This window comes from Mustela nigripes, chromosome 7 (genome assembly GCF_022355385.1).
Source record: "Mustela nigripes isolate SB6536 chromosome 7, MUSNIG.SB6536, whole genome shotgun sequence".
Classification (NCBI taxonomy): domain Eukaryota; kingdom Metazoa; phylum Chordata; class Mammalia; order Carnivora; family Mustelidae; genus Mustela; species Mustela nigripes.
Window position 1 is genome coordinate 117097754 of NC_081563.1, and position 20546 is coordinate 117118299.

The 20546-nt window shown below is 43.3% G+C and overlaps 1 protein-coding gene across 1 annotated transcript in view; it reads left to right on the top strand.

Moving 5' to 3' along the window:
- The window catches only part of ACSS2 (acyl-CoA synthetase short chain family member 2), a 47327-nt gene that overhangs the window by 21851 nt on the left and 4930 nt on the right, over positions 1-20546 (top strand). Inside the window, exons 3-13 of the mRNA XM_059406850.1 lie at positions 11203-11294; positions 11497-11600; positions 11851-11923; positions 12204-12279; positions 12436-12550; positions 18052-18189; positions 18713-18883; positions 19205-19338; positions 19534-19666; positions 19748-19804; positions 19994-20074. Of these exons, the coding sequence (XP_059262833.1) occupies positions 11203-11294; positions 11497-11600; positions 11851-11923; positions 12204-12279; positions 12436-12550; positions 18052-18189; positions 18713-18883; positions 19205-19338; positions 19534-19666; positions 19748-19804; positions 19994-20074 (1174 nt within the window). The remainder of the gene's footprint in view (positions 1-11202; positions 11295-11496; positions 11601-11850; positions 11924-12203; positions 12280-12435; positions 12551-18051; positions 18190-18712; positions 18884-19204; positions 19339-19533; positions 19667-19747; positions 19805-19993; positions 20075-20546) is intronic.

Here is a 20546-nt window from a genome sequence, read left to right on the forward strand (position 1 = left end):
TCGACTTGTATTTTTATATCCTCTTCAGATGTGGTGGGCAGTGGCAGCATACCTTTAAAATATTTGTTTGTTTATTTGTTTGTTTTGTTTTATTTTAGAGAGAGAGGGAATGAGCAGGAGGGGCAGAAGGAGAGGGAGAGAGAATCTCAGGCAGACTCCATGGTGAGTGAGGAGCCCATGGAGTTCAACATGGGGCTTGATCTCATGACCTTGAGATCACAACCCAAGCCATAACCAAGAATTGGATGCTTAACTAACTGTGCCACCCAGGTACTCCAGAAAAATAATTTTGTATATTAGTGGTCTTAAACTTTAAAAATTATATACCTAAAAGAGGTTTGAAAAATTACTTAACTCTTTGCACATTTTAAAGTTCACATCTAAACATTATCATGAGATAAAATAATTGCAAAAAAAAAAAAAATGGGGCACCTGGGTGGCTTAGTTGGTTAAGTGTCTCCTTTCAACTTTGGTCAGGATCCCAGGGTCCTGGGATCAAGCCCCATCTCGGGCTCCTTGCTCAGCAGGGAGCCTGCTTCTCCCTCTCTCCGACCCTCTCCTGGGCTCGTGTGCATTCACTCCAATGCATGCGTGCTCTCTCTCACAAATAAATCTTTAAAAAAGTAATAACTGGGGGCGCCTGGGTGGCTCAGTGGGTTAAGCCGCTGCCTTCGGCTCAGGTCATGATCTCAGGGTCCTGGGATCGAGTCTCGCATCGGGCTCTCTGCTCGGCAGGGAGCCTGCTTCTTTCTCTCTCTCTCTCTGCCTGCCTCTCCATCTACTTGTGATTTCTCTCTGTCAAATAAATAAATAAAATCTTTAAAATAAAATAAAATAAAATAAAAAAGTAATAACTGCAAAAAATCTAATTTCCAATGTGTTTTATATTGTATACATGTATATATTTCATATATCTTTCTTGAAAGCTTGGAACTGCAAATTTAGCTCATATTATCTGTAGAAAACGTCCGCTATATAGCCTATTTTGCATAGCAATTCTCACTGCTAACAATCAGCCAAATGAGATTTACTTTGTTAGAAAATGCCCAACTTCTTTTTCAAGTAAAATAAATATGATAACTATTGAATTAGAATTAGAATTAGAATTCTAAGACAAATAAGGCAAGTAGTGTTACCATGAGTCTGTCACCTGGATAAATTAAAATGTTACTCCTTTCAGCATAGATTTATTTTTTTTTAAAGATTTTATTTATTTATTTGACAGAGAGAGATCACAAATAGGTAGAGAGGCAGGCAGAGAGAGAGAGAGGAGGAAGCAGGCTCCCCGTTGGACAGAGAGCCCGATGTGGGGCTCCATCCCAGGACCCTGAGATCATGACCTGAGCCGAAGGCAGAGGCTTTAACCCACTGAGCCACCCAGGTGCCCCTTTCAGCATAGATTTCTTTTTTTCTTTTCTTTTTTTTTTTTTTTAAGATTTATTTATTTATTTATTTGACAGAGAGAAATCACAAGTAGTTGGAGAGGCAGGCAGAGAGAGAGAGAGGAGGAAGCAGGCTCCCTGCTGAGCTGAGAGCCCCATGCGGGACTCGATCCCAGGACCCTGAGATCATGACCCGAGCCGAAGGCAGCAGCTTAACCCACTGAGCCACCCAGGCACCCTCAGCATAGATTTCTTAAGAAAGCTCTCTGATTTGCTCTCTTGGAAGCCTTTTCCTCTGAGGTTATAGTTCTCAAATTGTCCCTATGGCACTCTGGAAGGTTTTTTATTTTATTTTATTTTATTTTTTAACCTTGGTGTGGCGTAGATAAAATGTTGGATGAGAGAGAGATGGCATTAAAAATTTTTTTTTTATTTTTAAAAGATTTTATTTATTTATTTGAGGGGGAGAGAGAGAGAGAGTGCACAGGCAGGGGGAGGGGTAGAGGGAGAAGAAAACTCCTTGCTGAGCAAGGAGTCCAAGGTCGGGCTCGAGACTCAATCCTAGGACCCCAGGATCATGACCTGAGCCAAAGGCCCACCAGGCGCCCCATTTTTTTTTTTTTTTAATAACGTGGGAGAAGTATATTTGTGAAGGAGAAAATGAGAAAGGAGAACCAACGCCGACAGATCAGTGTTAGGGAAGATTACATATCGAAGTTGAGAATCTGGACACTTAGTCTTAAAACTTTTCCTGCTCAACTACCCATAGGAATAGAGTACCCTACCATGAAAACTAATGATTTAAACCATGCTATTTACCTAAATAACAGAGAACCATTGTAATAAATATTTTTTCATGTGTCAAAATTGAGACACCTGATGTACATATAAAACAGTGCCCTCGGCTGTTCTTTCCACTTTCTTTTTCTGCTCTAGGCATATTTCTGTTTTAGGCAACGTTCCAAATGCTGTGATAATAAAGGATCTGAGAGGACTTCCCTCATTTACTTGTTTTGGGTAAGGCTAGCAAGGGGCACAGTATGGAAGGAACGAGTAGGTATGTAAGAAGTAGTGGGAAAGGGTTACCTTCTATACTGACCTAGGTCTGCCTTGTCAACAGAGAAGAGTTGCAGAATCCAACTGGCACCAAAGCCACCTAGGCCAAGGGGAACAGGCACAAGGTTCCTGGATCAAAGCCTGAAAACAGCTGGCATGAGGACAGGATGCAATAATAGCCTAGATTGCAAAGCACAAGTCCCACAACCTGAACCTTAACTCCAGGGGCTTATTGCCGTCTCTCCCATGGCAGAGTCCAGAACTGAGCCCAGTTTTAGGGGCTCAAGAAATTTTCCTTGATATTTCTCCAAATCCCATTCTGTGAGTTTTACATTCTTCTTCTCCCTCTTCTCCGTGTCTGCCATTTCCCCCTGCCTATCTAGCATCTGTCTACTTTGTTTGTATCCTCTATAATCCCCTTTCTTTCCATGTTTCCTCGCTCTGATTAGCCTGGATCTGGCAGGTCATATGAGCAGAGAACCTCATTCATTCATTCATTCATTCTTGTACCCATTTATTTCACAATTATGTATTAAGTACCCACTGTGTGTCACATTATATGCTAAGCGCTGAGGAGGAAAAAGATAAAAATATGTCTTTTTTTTTTTTAATATGTCTTGTCTGCCTTTAAGGAACTTACAGTCCAGTGAAGTAAATAGATGCATACATATGACTATAACGTTAAAATAAATAAGTGCCAAATATTTAGGCAAATAGAAAGAGAATGAATGAATGAATGAATGAATGAACAGTAATGAATGAATAAATGAATAGTGCTAAGAGGCAAACTTTCTGGAAAGGAAGATTTGTAAAGATGTCTGTTTTTCCAGATTAATCTGTATGTTGTTGCAATTCTAATCAAAATCACAAAATTTTAAAATTTGAGATATAATTCATACCATGCATCCTACCCAATTTAAGTGTAAAAGTTAATGATTTTTGGTATAGTCGCAGAGTTGTGCAATCACCATCATGATCTATTTTATTTTATAAAGATTTTCTTTATTTATTTGACACAGAGAGAAATTACAAGTAAGGAGAGTGTCAGGGAGAGGGAGTAGCAGGCTCCTGCTGAGCTTGACACGGAGCTCGATCCCAGGACCTTGGGATCATAATCAGAGCCGAAGGCAGGCACCCTAGACTGAGCCATGCAGGCACTCTCGTCACATCCAATTTTAGAACATTTTCACCACTGAAAAAGAAACCCCATACTCATTAGTAGTCATTCCTCATTTTCCTCCAACTTTGCCCACTGTAGCCCTGGGCAACCACTAATCTATTTTCTGTCTCTATGGCTTTGACTATTCTGGACATTCCATATAAGTGGAATCATACAACATGTGGCCTTTTTTCTAGCTTCTTTTACTTACCATAATCTTTTAAAGGTTCACAAGTGCCGTAGCATGTATCAGTTCTTCATTCCTTTTTTTATTATTTATTATTATTTTTTAAAGACTTTATTTATTTGACAGAGAGAGAGAGACCGTGAGAGAGGAAACACAAGCGGCGGAGTGGGAGAGGGAGAAGCAGGCTTTCTGCTGAGCAAGGAGCCTGATCCCAGGATGCTGGGATCGTGACCTGAGCTGAAGACAGATGCTTAATGACTGACCACCCAGGTGCCCCTACTTCATTACTTTAAAAAAATAATAATAATTTATTTATTATTTCTTAAAATAGATTTTTCATTAACATATGTATTATTTGTTTCAGGGGTACAGGTGTGTGATTCATCAGTCTTACACAATATATAGCACTCACCATAACACATACCTCTCCAGTGTCCATCACCCAGCCTCCTCATCCTTCCCATCCCCCTCCACTCCAGCAACCCTGTTTGTTTCCTGAGATTAAGAATCTCTTATGGTTTCTCTCTCTCTCTGGTTTCATCTTGTTTCATTTTTTCCTCTCTTCCCTGTGATCCTCTGCCTTGTTTCTCAAATTCCACGTATCAGTAAGATCATATGATAATTGTCTTTCCCTGATTGACTTAATGTTTCATTCCTTTTTATGCTAGATAATATTCCAGTGTATAGATATACCACATTTTATTTATCCGTTCTTCAGTTGGTGGATATCTGGATTATTTTCTCTTTTTAATATCATGAATAATGCTGCTGTGAACATTTGTATACAAGCTTTTTAGGTGTATATGTTTTTAATTCTCTTGGGTGACTCTAAGTTAAAATCCATCCTTGGTGGACTTCAACTCTGTAGTTCTCAGGACACCTGCACTTTGATTTTCTTCCTAATGCTAATTCTGGCTTCGGAAAAAAAAAATCCTCCTTTTGGAGGCCATGTCATTTAGGAGGAGACTACCTAGACTAGACATTTAGATAGTATGGTTAGACACAGGTGACTACTAATATTTAAAATAATTAAAATTAAATAAACATTTAGTTCTTCTGCCATATTGCAAGTGTTCAGTAGCTATATGTAGCTTGTGGCTACTATGTTAGATAGGACTGCTTTAGAATAATGGAGCTACAAATGTGTTAAGTAACCTTGAGGCCATCACTTCCCATCTGTGTATTAGGTTTCTCATCTGTAAATAAGGGTAGTGGACATTGAAAGCCCTGTCCTCCTCTGGCATCCTAAGTGATTTATGATTTAGTCTTTGGGGTGTGCTTCCTCTTACCTCCTCCTCCAGCCCTTCTCCCTCTTCACTGTGACTAGGGCAGGAGTACCCAGAGGGAACATCAGTCTTCCTTGATGAAAGGGAAAGTGACTTGAGGGCATACCTACATCTGAGTGTCTTACATTTGTGCAGTGCTTTATGGATCAGAGAACACATTATTTTACATGTTTTCTTAATTTTACATAATCAGAGAATCTCAAAGTTGGTAGAGACTTTTAAGGTCATCTCAAACTTCAGAAAACATGAATCCCATGGGTTGCTTATAAAATGAGAATTCTAAGATCCCCATTCCCTGAAGAAGGATCTAACAGGTATCAGGGTTTCCCTGGCCCAGTCTGTACAATCCTATTCAGCAGCTCTTTGGGGAGTTTGCATTATTAACACTGTGTGATCATGCCTTGAGACACATTGGCCTTTCTTGGTTGGTCCCAGTCTTGGAGTCTGCTCTTTAGTATCCCTGGGAATCCCAGATTCTATGTATCTTCAGAGTTAGGAAGCTCCTGAAGGAATACCTTCTATCATTGGACAGTTCTGACAGAAAGGCTTTCCTTATACTGAAATCTCCAATTGACCCACCTCTTCGATTTATAGTTACGTAACACTAGTCTGCTTCTTTCCCATAATAATCATTAAGGTTCATTCATTTATTCAGCAAATATTTACTGAGCACTGACTATATACAGGTTTCTTTGCAAGGCATTGGGGATTCAGCAATGAACAATACCAATTTGGTCTGTGCAAAACATAATCTAGTAGGAGAGATGGACAATTAGAAAAATAAAAATAATACAATTATAGCTTGAGAAAAATGCTATGAAAAAAATAAACAGGGGCTCCTGGGTGGCTCAGTTGTTAAGCGTCTGCCTTCAGCTTAGGTCATGATCCCAGGGTCCTGAGATCGAGCCCCGCATGGGCTCCCTGCTTGGCAGGAGGCCTGCTTCTCCTTTTCCTACTCCACCTGCTTGTGCACTCTCCCTCTCTCTCTCTGTCAAATAAATAAATAAAATATTTAAAAAAAATAAACAGTGTTGTGATGAAGAATAAAGGAAGGACTGATGCTACTTCGAGTGATCTGAAGCATGACATAGAGCAAACCATTTGAAAAACTGGGGGAAGAATATGGCATATTCTATCAGTAGGAAGGCTAATAATGTGTTCGGAGTCTATTGAGCAAAATGGGACAATAGAATAAGATGAGCTGGAAAAGATACAAGGCATAGGAGAAGTTTGGATTTTCTTCTACATGTAATGAAAACCACTAAAGGATTTTAAGCAGGAGGTGGTACGATTTTTAATAGATTATTCCAGATGATGTATGGATTGGAAGAGGGTAAGAATGAAGTAGGAGACCAGTTTGGGACCATTGTGGTCATCCAAGCAAGAGATGCAGGTGGCTTGAACCAGAGTAGAAGCAACAAAGATACAGATACTGCTGTCATGTAACTCAGTATCTTCTCTTCTCTTCAGGCAAACAGCTAAGTTCAATTTGTCCTCTCAAAATAGGTTTGACTGCTTCTCTCATCTGGGTTTTTCTCCTCTAGAAGGCCTAACCCACCAGGTTAGATCCTGCCCTCTGTTTCTGTAAAGAAACTAGCTTTTCCCACCTATTTTTCCCCCAGCTCTTTCCTCCTGTCCTGTGTTTTACTTCTCTGCTAGTCTAAAATCTCCAATACAGTAACTGTCCCTCATATAAAAGAGGAGTCCCAGTCTTCCCAGTCATTAATCAGTTATTAGGTTTTCTATGACTCAACCATGAACCTAAAGTACTTATTGTGTCAACTGAAGTTGGAGGAGATGGAGAGGAAGGGGACATGATCCTGCTCTTCAAGAACCCAAGGTGTAATGGGAAATATAAAGCCACAATAAATGTAAAAAAGATAGTACTGATAGATCATAAGGAAAGTGAGATCTGTGCCACAAACCACCATGTGACCTTGAGCACCTTAAATGGCCTCTTTGGATCTCTTTGGAGTTAGGAGACTAAACTGAATGTTCTTTTAAAAATTCTTAACATACATCCAGGGCACTTGGGTAGCTCAGTCTGTTAAGTGCCTGCCTTCAGTTCAGGTCATGATACCAGGGTCCTGAGATTGAGTCCTGGCATCAGGCTCCTTGCTCAGCAGGGAGCCTGCTTCTCCCTCTGCCTGCCACTCCCCCTTCTTGTACTCTCGCTCTCTCGCATGCACTTTCTCTCTGGCAAATAAATAAATAAAATCTTTTAAAATTTTTTCTCAAAATCCTAGAGGGCTTGGGAGCTTGTAGTAGGCTAGTATTCTGTTTACCTCCTTCTCCTAATGAGCAAGGGGCCCCAGGTTGGTGTGTATGTCAGAGAAAGAAGACACTGGAAGAAGTAAGGTGCCTATATCAATAATGCATAGCTTGAGCCCAGAGCCTGGGAGAGGAATGTACACTGTGGGGCGTGTGTGTGTGTGTGTGTAACTAAAAGTGGGCTCAAGTAAGCAGTTCTTAAATAGGTTTGTGCTTATCTGTTCCTGTATACCTTCTATTCACCAGGCTCTATTCTAGGTTCTAGGGACAAGACAGACAAATTCTCTGTTACCATGGAGCTTATATTCCAATAAAAGACACAGGTAATATATAAGCAAATAAAACACACGAGATAATTTCAAATAATGGAAAGTTATGTGAAGCAAATAAAACAATGATTTGCTAGTGTTTTGGGAGGGACAAGCTGTGCACATAGATGGGTACACAAGTATGGTGCATGTACTTGCAGATAGGCCTGTGTTTGAGTCTTAGGTCCATATATTTCTCCTTATTTGTGCCTCTGTGTACAAATGGGCAGCTTTTATGTGTACAGTGTTTTGTATATTAGTATATGTTATTTTATGCTTTCAAGTACACATAGGTGAGCTGGTATGTGGTACACATATGGGGATATGTGTGCAGGGGTGTGTGGTATCTGTTGGCATTTAGCTGTAACGAGATGTTCTGAAGTTTCTGTGACACTTATCAGTGGGCCAGTTAAGGAAATGGCTTTTTGCCCTGGCATTCAGGGCCATTTGCCAGCTTCCTCTCTCTGTGTTCCTTCTCACTTTAGAGAGCTCTCTGTGCTTGGCTCCTCTTAGCCCTAGGAGGCTAAGCCAATGAGAGGATAGTAACTGACTCATCAAGCCAGGAGCTGGAAAGAGGCTGATAATCTTCTGTGTAACCTCCAAGGCCTGTTTTCCCTGCTAGTCCCTGTCCTTCACACTGTGAGGCAAAAGAGTTGTGCCTTGAAATGAGAAGACCTGAAGATCTATTCTTGGCTTTTCCACTTATTATTTGACCTTGGCCAAGCTACTACATCTTTCTGGGTTTTAGTTACCTCTTTCTTGAGTACTCTGAGTAGTAAGGAAAGAGAGGGAGAGCAATGGCCTGCAGTGTTTAGGGAGGGCTGTGTGGTTTTGGTGCCAGAGGTAAGGGGAAGGGATACTGAGCAGAGGCAATGGCATGATCCAATGTGTGTAGGAAGCCAGGAGGAACCCACTTAAAATAAAATTCAAACTTCTTACCAATACTACAAGGCCCTATGTGATCTGGCTGCTGCTTAACTTTCATTCTTACCTTTCTTCTTGTTCACTATGCTCCAGCCATGCTGGCTTCCTTACTGATCTTTGAATAGGCCAAACTCTTTACTGCCTCATGGTCTTTCCAAATTTCTGCCCAGGATACCCTTCTCAAGAATTCATATGGTGGACTACTTCTCATCACTTGGGTCTTGTAGCTCAAGCTTCCCCAGGGGGAGGCCTTCTGGGACCATTATTTAAAGTAGTTGTCCTCTAATGTTTATTAATATTTAAAATGTACATATCCTTTGACCCAACAGTTTTATTTCGTGTAATTCGTCCTACAGACATATTTGCAAGTGAGTAAAATGACATTTGAATAAAGATATTCATTGAAGCATTTATTTGTTAGTTAAACTGTGGCACATACAATCTGTGGACCATTGTGCAGATGACAAAGAAAAAGAAACGGCACTATAAGTCTTAATGAAGAATTATATCAAGGTATATTAAAATTTTTAAAAAGCAAGATGACTGAGCTCTATTTATTGGATGTACATTATACTCAATAAAAACACTATACACAATGGTGTGTATTGTGTACCGTCATTTGTATAGAAAAACCAAGAATATGTAAACATAAATACATATATGTAATGCTTCTGTAATAGACCTGTCCGTGGGACATCTCTTTCCTACCTCTTTCCATCCATGCTTGGTTGGGGACTGTGAGGTGCCCATTAAATACTCTTTAATGAAGAGTATTAAAATTCAGTTTTTTGAATTTGGTTTTTAAATTTCCATCTTTAGCGATATCCGAAAGATCTTATGAAAGATGCTAACAGTGTAAACTTCTTCCAAAGTGATTATCTTGGTCAGTCCACAATAGTTCAGTTGCTCTACACCCTCCAACCTATTAGGAGTGGTTCTGTCTGCATATTGACTATTTCTGGAAAGTTACACAATATAGAATGAATAGTGGTTGCCAGTTGGCAGGGTGATTGGAGACTAGGGGTGGGAGGGACACTTCTCATTACATATCTTTTGTTGTGGTACCATTTGTATATATGTAATATATATATTATATATAATCATAAAATTGAAAAAAAACACCAGGGGTCATTAAATATTCACATATAGTCATGAAAGTTCCTTAAAATGTTTTTTTTAAACGTATTTCCAGGGGTGCCCTGGTGGCTCAGTGGGTTAAGCCTCTGCCTTTGGGTCAGGCCATGGTCTTAAGGTCCTGGGATTGAACCTCACATCAGGCTCTCTACTCAGTGGGGAGCCTGCTTCCCCCTCTCTCTCTGCCTGCCTCTCTGCCTACTTGTGATCTCTTTCTCTGTCAAATAAAAAAAAAAATCTTTAATTAAAAAAAATAAAGTATTTCTTATTAGTCACTCATTCTGTCATTCATTATATCCTTCATAATGCTTATCATCTGAAATTATCTTGGCTATATTTGTTACTTGTATAATTTTTGTGCTGTCATTGGAATATAAACTCCATGTTGGCAGGGATCTTGCTTGTTCCATTCATCGGTGCCTTATTTCTATACACGTATATAGCACATAGTAGTTGTTGAGTAAGCCAATGTGAAGGAAACTAGACTGAAATCTAGGAAGGAATGGGAGGCAAAGCTGAGGAGGTAGACAGAAATAAGATGATAAAAGTGTAGTGATTCTGGAGCTTTTTTAGAGAAGGAAAGAAGGAAGGGGTAGAGGGAGAGGGAAAGAAAGACTCTTAGGCAGGCTTCCTGCCCAGCATGGAACCCGATAATGTAGGGGTCAGTCTCACAACTAGGAGTTTATGACCTGAGCCAATCAAGAAATCAAGAGTTGGACGCTTAACGGACTGAGCCACCCAGTTACCACTGAAACTTTAAATTTGTATCAGAAATACAACTGAGGGGCGCCTGGGTGGTGCAGTTAGTTGACCATCTGACTCTTGGTTTTGGCTCAGGTTGTGATCTCAGGGTTATGAGATCAAGCCCTGCGTCAGCTCCACACTAAGTGCAGAGTCTGCTTGAGATTCGCTCTCCCTCTACCTGCCCTGCTCATGCTCTTTCTCTCTCTCTCTCAAATAGATAAATAAATCTTAAAAAATAAAAAAGAATCACCAACTGAATCTTTATACCAGCTTGTAATAAAGAGGTAGATTCTTGGACTCTGTGATTCTGATTCAGTAGGTCTGAGTTAGGGCTCAGGAATCTACATTTTAATAAGTTCCCCTGGGTGCAAGTGATCTGGAGCCCCCACTTTGAATAACACCAATGCAGTCTTGACACTGTGCTCAGGAAGAAACACATCTGTGGTATCATTTCTCCTTAGTACATCCCTAGGATGGAAGAGAAGGGGCCATCATCCCATTTTAGAAACCTAATGAGGCTCACAGATGGACACTGCATCTTCCAATGACACACAGCTTGTATATAAAGTATACTTTAAAAGACCAAAGTGTCTGACCAGTCAGTTCAAGGTGTGACGGCAGACAGCTCACCCTCACAGGACATTCATAAGGAGCTTTGGTGTTCCTGAATGGCTATTAGGACTGTTCCTATTTTTTGCTTGGGGGAAGATGTTATATTCCCTAATGACTGATTCTTTCTGATATATCTCAGGGAGGGCAATGAACCAGAGGAGACCACCCAGATCACATACCGTGAGCTTCTAGTCCAAGTGTGTCGATGCAGCAATGTTCTCCAAAAACAGGGTGAGTGTTGGGAGTATAAGAAGGGGACTGCAGGATCCTGCCTTGGGGTATCTGAGGACTTGGGGGAAGTAGACAAGGAGTGGAAGGAATATGGTATAGGGGAACAGAAAAGGTCAGCCATTGGGGGGCAGTAGCTTAATGAGAAGGAGCAAGTAGCAGCAGGAAGGGTCCTTGGTCCATGATCTGTGTCCTTTATTTGCAGGCATTCGGAAGGGTGACCGAGTGGCCATCTACATGCCCATGATACCGGAGCTTGTCGTGGCCATGCTGGCGTGTGCCCGCCTTGGGGCTCTGCACTCCATTGTGGTAGGAATTTGGATTGGAAAAAGAGACCTAGTGGGGGGTAGGGTTCTGGAGAAGTAGGTTAAGCCTGGATGATGGAGGGTCTTAAGAATCAGACTAAGGAGTTTAGAATGTTTGGGTCATAGGTTCCATATCAGGTATCCAGTTTCTTCTAGGACCATAGCTTAGAAACCCTGAAGGTTTTATGAGTGTCTCCTTTCCTTGTTTACTTAATTAGGTCTTTTTCTCCCTCAGTCTTTCTTCCTTTTCCTAGTTTGCAGGCTTCTCTGCAGAGTCTCTGTGTGAAAGGATCCTGGATTCCAGTTGCAGCCTTCTTATCACTACAGGTGACTAATTCTCACCCCTTTCCCAAAACCGCCATACCTGAAGTTTTGGTCTCTCATTGGCTAGTTGGTATTTGCAACTGCTCAGCAAATAGAGTAGGGACTGCCTACCCTTACTCCTGATTCCATCTCACCTGGCCCTCTGTCAGCTCAAATCAACTGGAAGAGCTAGAGCCATGAGGCCTACCTCAGGAAGGGCTCAATGAACATTGTGCTCACTAGGGATAAGGGGCTGGGAGTGTGGTGCCTTCCTAAGGCCTGGAATGTCTATTGCTCCCCAAAGATGCCTTCTACAGGGGGGAAAAGCTTGTGAACCTGAAGGAGCTGGCTGATGAGGCCCTGGAGAAGTGTCGGGAGAAGTAAGTGTGTTTGGCTGGTTGGCTACCGCTCTGGGTCCGCAATTCCCCAGTACCAGATTCCCTTGGTCCCCTCTATCTTAGATGGACATGGGTGGGTCTTTCCAAATTCTCTTTTGAGCCAACCAGCCTACCACTTCAGGTTTTTCCTTCTTCTAGGGGTTTCCAAGTGAGATGCTGCATTGTGGTCAAGCACCTGGGGCGGGCGGAGCTGGGCACAGGTGATTCTCCCAGCCAATCCCCCCCCATTAAGAGGCCATGCCCAGATGTGCAGGTGAGTCTGGTACTGCTATGCTTTCCTCTGGGCTCAGATTGTCTCCCTCTGCCTGCCCAGGAGGTTCTTGCTGTGCTTCTTTGCTTCCTTATCATAACGCTTAGACAATCTGGGAGCAATCCTAGGAATGCTTCTTCTGGCAGGGCTGGTAGGGAGCTGGGAGCTGGAGGACTTTGACCTTGAATGTCATTAGGGAGCCCCCTGTATCTTGGGAACTTAGTATGAGTCTCCCTTAGACTTTAAGGGAGACTCCGTGCTAGTTGGAGTGTCCTGATGGGTACAAGAGATCCCCAGGGCTTGGGCTTAGGTTAGAAATGGGCCGACTTAGTCAACTATACTTTAATTAAAAAAGAAAGAAAGAAAGAAAGAAAGAAAGAAATGGGATGATTTGGGTGACTGTGTGTACGGGTCTCTGTCTTGGCATGGGCTGCCTGTATGGTCCCACCATGGAAGGATCAGGATTTGGCCCTCAAGATATGGCCCTTATTAACTTCGGATCCAGCACTTTTAGTGGAAATGGTGGAAAAGCCCAAAGGTCTAAGGGGCATGAAGAATGAAAGCTCCAGGGTCCAGAAGGACAAAGCTTCCTGAGATTTGTGACTTGAGGGGCCCTGAGGGATCACAGAGCTAGAGAGGCTATAGTCAGCCTAGGGAGGTTGTGGAGACCCCACTCAGCATTAGGGGTTCTGGGTGTGTAGAGGTTGGGGACAAGATCAGGAAAATGTAGGCTGGGAGGGGAGCCTGAAGTAAAGGAGGCAGCAGGTGCTTGGGACATGCTGACCCTTCCCTCCCATTCCCCTATACTCAGACCCTGCTCACCACCCTTTCCGTGGGCTCTTAACAGGGTAAGCTGAAAGAGAAACCCAAGCGCATCTGGCCCCAGGTATCCACCTCTGCACTGCCTTGGGTACTGCTGCTCTGCGTGCTTGTCTGTGTTTCCATCTGCTCTTTGCCTGTTTTCCCCATTGAGGTGGCTGCCAGACCTAATTCCTTTCTTTCTGCCCCTGGGTCCTCTGCCACCTAAGTTACTCTGAAGGGTCATGAAACTAAATGCCTGTTGCTACCCCTCCGAACTGGCATAGAACATGGATCTCAGGAGGTAGCAACAGGCATCCCATTGCACTCCTGCTGCTCAGAACCTTTGTGGGAGAGAGGACCAAGTGACTTGTCAGAAAGTTTTTACTATGTATTTAGCTGGAGCAGAGCCCTAGGAGATAGGAGGAGAGTGAGTAGAGGAGGGACAGAACTTGGACCTTGGGAACTCACCATCAAGTTGAGGAGTTATATATGTATTACAAATGAAAAACCTCAGTTTTATATAGGATAACAGGTAAGATTCCTAAATATATCTAAATACATTTATATATTACTTGGGGATTTATAAACTGCAAAACTCTGATATAATTAAGTGCTAGATTGAATAAAATTTACTTTGTAGGTGTTTCTAAGATGTGAGATTTCTAAGTGGGGACTCAAAGCAGATTAGACTAGCAAAAGGCTGGGCTTGGAGTCCAGAGAATAATTTTTAGCTGTATGTCCTCAAATAAGTTATTTTTCCTCTCTGAATTTCAGTTACCTTATCAGCAGTGGAGAAATGATAATACATGCTTAAAAGGAAGCCACTTCCTTTATTAAAACAAAACATAAAACCCATTGTTCCTCTGAATTTTACCATTCTCATAGGCTGTCTTACTCTAAATCTTATATGGTTAATCTCTTCAGCTAATGGTAAATATAGTCCTTTTTCTCTGTTCTCATAGCGTGGTGGAGACAGCTCTGATTCCCAGGGGACATTATTTTCCTTTTCAAAGTCAGGCAGAGACCTAAGACATTTCTCTTGGAAGATGTAACAAGCTCAGTGGTTAGAGTGTAGACTCCAGAGCCAGATTACCTGGGTTCAAATCCTAGCTCTGTCTGTCACCTGCTACTGTGGAAGCTTGGACAAGCTACTTAAGCTCTCTTGCCTCAGTTTCTCCATCTGTAGAATAAGGATAATAACTGTACTTACCTGATAGGGTTTTGTCAGTATATATAAGGTTTTTGTCATGTAGTAACTGCTCTATAAATGTTAGCTTTTATTGCTTTTAACGTAGCAGGCAGCCTGGCATTTCTAAAAGGGAAACCAGAAAAGAAATAAACTCCTATAATTATTAATTATAGGCCACAGACTCCTGGATTTTTGTTTCTTGGAAGTGAAAATAATCAGTTATCAAAAAACCAAAGACCATAAGAGTAGGGCTACAAAGTCCAGGTTTGTCTGAAAATTGCTGTCAAAGCTACAGAAATCTTGAGAGAGCACCACATCCCATCATTCTTAAGCATTTTTTAAGGTAGGGCCCGGCACAATTTGGAGGTGCTCTTCTCCATCATGTCACCTGTGGGCTTCCTCATTATCTCACACCTGGCAATTGCCCTCCGTGAAGCTATCCTGGTCCAAAGACAAAGGCCAAATCAATTCTTATTTCGGTAAATTAAAATCTTCCTGGTTCAAAGCTGTGGGCCCTCAAAGACACACACCCAATTCAGAACCAAGGTCTGCACCTCTAATTAAGCGCACCCTGTTTTCTGGTGCTGGTTACCAGTTCCACGCCTGGGGTACTGGCCCTACTCACCCACATACTCACAAAGGAAACAATTTTATAAGATTACAAGAATCCCCTCATTACCACAGTATAACTATGCTTTTCCCTTGTATGTACCTAGTGCCTTTTCTATGACAATTCAAACCAGTACTGCAGACCATTTGCCCAAAGCAATATTGACACTCTTCTGCTTAAATACATTAAGGCCCTCATCTCAAGTAGATCATTTGGCAGGAAAAAAAAAGTATCCCTGTATCAATGTATGTGTAGACCCATATGGCTATTCCACTAAAAAAATAGGGTATGTTTTAGTGTTTTCTCTTTCTCTCCTTTCTTTTTCTTCTTCTTTTTTTAATGGTGCTCACACTTGGTTTGGACTTGTCTTTTTCTTTTTTTTTAAGACTTTATTTATTTATTTTTTAAGATTTTATTTATTTGACAGAAAGAGATCACAAGCAGGCAGAGAGGCAGGCAGAGAGAGAGAGAGGAGGAAACAGGCTGTCCACGGAGCAGAGAGCCCGATGTGGGGCTCGATCGATCGCCAGGACCCTGGGATCATGACCCAAGCCGAAGGCAGAGGCTTTAACCCACTGAGCCACCCAGGCGCCCCAAGACTTTATTTATTTTAGAGAGAGAAAGAGCCCATAAGTGGGCGGCAGGGGAGAGTTGGCAGAGGGGAAGAATCTTCAAGCAGGCTCCACGCTGAGCCCAACATGGGGCTCAATCTCGATCCCTCAACCCATGAGATGATGACCTGAGGCAAAACCAAGAGTCCAACGCTTAACCAGCTAAGCCACCCAGGCTCCACTGGGCTTGTCATTCTTACGATGTTTATGTGCCAGATACTTCAGATTCTCTAAAGTAAGGGGCAGATAGTACAGAAAGAGGAGAGTGGTTGGAGAGTCATTTTGTAACTTATCAAGGTATGTGTTTAACACTTTGGGGCTTTTTAACCAAATATCTACCCAATAAATGAGTATATAGCCATATAATGGGAGTAGGGTGTTTCTCTTCCATTATCCTGGCTACCTGCCAGCCATGGCCATTGAACATACAAGAAGCTAATGAATATAAAGGGCTTTGTAACATCTCAAGCAAACCCAGACAGTTCCTATTTCCACACCCTTGAATTTATTTCCCAGAGGAGTTCAGTGGAAACGAACTAAATTCTGTCCTTTCTGTCATTCATCAATCTTTCCCACCCCACAGGACAATTTGAGGTATGATATTTTTCAGGTAATGCCTTTTTCTTTTGATGTTCTCCAAATCCTGTGAGACCATTAAGGAAAGATTGACTATCCTCATTTTATTTTTTTTTTATTTTTTATTTTTTTAAAGACTTATTTATTTATTTGACAGAGAGATCACAAGTAGACAGAGAGGCAGGCAGAGAGAGAGAGAAGCAGGCTCCCTGCTGAGCAGAGAGCCCGACATGGGGCTCGATCCCAGGACCCTGAGATCATGACCTGAGCCGAAGGCAGCGGCTTAACCCACTGAGCCACCCAGGCGCCCCGACTATCCTCATTTTAAAAACAACCGATTTGGGGCGCCTGGGTGGCTCAGTGGGTTAAAGCCTCTGCCTTCAGCTCCGGTCATGATCTCAGAGTCCAGGGATTGAGCTCCACATCCGGCTCTCTGCTCGGCAGGGAGCCTGCTTCCTCCTCTCTCTCTCTCTGCCTGCCTCTCTGCCTACTTGTGATCTCTGTCTATCAAATAAATAAATAAAAATCTTAAAAAAAAAACAACAACAACAAAACGATTTGAGGTAAAGTGCCTTGCCCAAGGACCTACACAGGTAGAAAGTGACAGAACTAGGATTGAGATCCAGTGCAATTTTTGGAGACATTCAGGGAATCCCACCTTCCCTCAGCACAGAGTAGACTCTGAAAACTGCCTGTTCAAAAAGGTGATATAACTAGGAAAGTAAAATAGTTTTAAGGAGAGGTTAGAAAAATTTCAGGATGATAGATATAAAAGTAGTTACCACAGATACTCTAGTATGGGGGGCCTCCCTCTGCTGGGAGAAGAAGTCCTTATTGGTCCTTTTCCACCATCTTAAAGCAGGGTTTCTGTTGAATGGAACTTTAAGCAAATATTTCTATGGGAAACCCATTGGTACCAGTGGTGTGAAAGTAGGGGCGGAGTTAGGGTAGGAAACTGCAGATATGGATGAGGTCTAGACATTCAGGAAAAGGTGCTTGGACCAAAAGCTGTTGACTTTTCTCAATACTAACAGGGCTAGGTGCCCGCTTCACCTGCAGGCTCTGACTAATTTTGCATTTCTGAATTGGGTGGTGTCCGCATCCCTGCTGATAAGCCACTAGTGCCATAAGTACATACGTTTGTATGTAGGCCTGTGTGTGCATATTCATTCACCCCCCAAAATTTAGAGTGTGTATTGAGTGCCAGGCATTTTGCTAGGTGTTGGGGATAAAGAAAAAAATAAAAGAAAGAAAGAAAAAGACTCCCCACTATCTAGTTGGGGAGATAGTAATTAAGCAAATAACCAAATAATTAGAAATATGTACCGTATAGGAAGAAACTAGGGTGTAATGGTCAAGAATAATAGCAAGGGTGAGGGCGGGTTTAGGAATCTACGAGATACTGTTCAGGGAAAGCCCTTCAATGAAGGTGACATTTAAGCTAAGAACTAAAGGATGAGAAGGACCAACCAAGGTGTCCTCCTCAGCCTGAGGCTACATAAGGGGAGCTCTGGAGCCGAGTGTGAGGAATGCCCAGGAAGCCTGCTGTTCTGCCCCTGTTCTCTGTCACATTCACCCTCACATTTCTCCTCCGCACCCCAGCACCTCCACCTGGCAGTACTTCTCCAACTCCTGGTGCCAGGTAGGTATATCTAGGCTCCTGTCGTGAGGTGTTCACAGTTCTTCCCTGCCCATTCCTGTCTTCCTAACCCTGCAGATCTCCTGGAACCAAGGGGTTGACTTGTGGTGGCATGAACTCATGCAAGAGGCAGAGGATGAGTGTGAGCCTGAATGGTGTGACGCTGAGGACCCACTCTTCATCCTATACACCAGTGGCTCCACAGGCAAACCCAAGGCAAGTGTGCATGTGTGTGCGTGTGTGTGTACTGTGTAGGGTTTATTTTTTTTTTTTTAAGATTTTATTTATTTGACAGACAGATCACAAGTAGGCAGAGAGGCAGGCAGAGAGAGAGAGGAGGAGGAGGTAGGCTCCCTGCTGAGCAGAGAGCCCGATACGGGGCTCGATCCCAGGACCCTGGGATCATGACCTGAGCCGAAGGCAGAGGCTTTAACCACTGAGCCACCCAGGCGCCCCCTGTGTAGAGTTTAGAAGTGAATTTCTGTTCGTGTATATGAGAGTATTTTAGGTGGCTCAGAAATACCATCTTAGGGTGTGGATATGAATGATGACTTTGCATGTGTATGGTGTGTGAGATGGGAACATGGAGAAAAGGGGATAGGAGATGGAAGCTATAAAAGGGGGGCTGGCAGGGCCAGAATCCATGAAGAGGATCTTCCTCTAGCTCTGCCCAGCCTACATTTGGTGGTCTGTGGGGGTGAGCCCAAGTCCCCAAGCTAAGGCCCTATTCTTCCTGCAGGGTGTGGTACATACTGTTGGAGGCTACATGCTCTATGTGGCTACGACCTTCAAGTATGTGTTTGACTTCCACGCAGAGGATGTCTTCTGGTGCACAGCAGACATTGGCTGGATCACCGGCCATTCCTACGTCACCTATGGGCCACTGGCCAATGGTGCCACCAGTGTTTTGGTGAGAAGGGAGCTGGGACCCATGGCTGACTGCTTGGCCTACTTAGGGGAGGACAAGATGATCCTGGGTGACAGTCTCCCAAGGCCACTTGGTCTAGGGACACAGGGACTTACACAATGACCTGTTCCCTGGAGAAAGAGGAATTCTGAGGGGCTGTATATACTGACTGGGAATGTCTGTTGGAATGTCTGTTGGCTTGTCTGTAAGGGAGTGAAGACATGGGTGTATCAGAAAGGGCAAAATACTGAGCCTGGGGCTATGACAGAGGAAGTAAGGGACTGTTGGGAAGGACTAGGAATGACCAGCCTTCACTGGGGTCAGTTTGAGGGGATTCCCACATACCCGGATGTGAGCCGCCTGTGGAGCATTGTGGACAAGTACAAGGTGACCAAGTTCTACACAGCACCCACGGCTATCCGCCTGCTTATGAAGTTTGGAGATGAGCCTGTCAACCGGTGAGACCCCCTCCCCAGCTGCTGTCCCATGGGTGTCCCTCAGAGCTATGGGCTGGCCTTTGTGTACAGTCTTTTCCATTCCATTGTTCAACTCCTTGGCCTAGAATAGGGGAAGGGGCAGAAGAGCCTGGGGCATGTCTTCCTGGTTCCCAGTGGTACTCAGAGCTTTCCTTTCTTCCCACTCCCCTGCCCAAGGCATAGCCGGGCATCCTTACAGGTGTTAGGCACAGTGGGTGAACCCATTAACCCTGAGGCCTGGCTGTGGTACCACCGGGTGGTAGGTGCCCAGCGCTGTTCCATCGTGGACACCTTCTGGCAGACAGAGACAGTGAGTAAAGGATTCAGAAGGCTGGGGCTGAGGGACAGTGTGGGAAGATTGACTCAAACCCCTGATTTCTGACTTCCACAGGGTGGCCATATGCTGACCCCCCTCCCCGGTGCCACACCCATGAAGCCTGGTTCTGCTGTGAGTGAGGTTCCCTTGGCTGGTCCTGGGCTAGACAGGAGTAAGAGTCTCGGGGCCTAGGTAGAGGGTAGGGGACTAGACTAATATGTTTGAGGAACCTGGGGCTCTCAGGGTCCCTGGGAGAGGTAAAGAGTTGAGTCACAGTTGCCTCATTCCTCTCCTTGAGTCTTGTCTCCTGTTTGTTTCTAGACCTTCCCGTTCTTTGGTGTAGCTCCTGCAATTTTGAATGAGTCTGGGGAAGAGTTGGAAGGTGAAGCTGAAGGCTACCTGGTGAGGTCCTGACCCTTGGATGTCTTTGAGGAGTTGGGAAGAAAGAGTACAGCAAGGGATGCTGTACTTTGCTTCAGAGTTTAGAACCTAATTTCTACTGGAAGGTGCTTGTGGCTAAAGCTCCATGGTTGAGGGTTTATCCTCTGTGAGACCCTGGAAGAAATCTTCTGGCTATTTAGCCTGCCTCTCTGGTTTTTGGCCCACTTTGGCTCTTAAAGGCTCTGCTCAAAGATTCCTCATGATGCCTTTTTGGGTCTGGAAGACTTAGTGTTAATTCTTCCTTTGACAAACATTCTAGTGTGAAAGGAGTCTTCATAACATAGTAGAAAATCATACAGGCTCCAGAGTCAGGCTGGTTGGGTTCAGATCCTAGATCTGCCTCTTCTGTCACCTCAGATAGGTTAGCCAACCCCTTTGAACCTAAGTTTCATTTGTAAAATAGGGCTATATAGTACCTTTGTCTTCTCAAGTT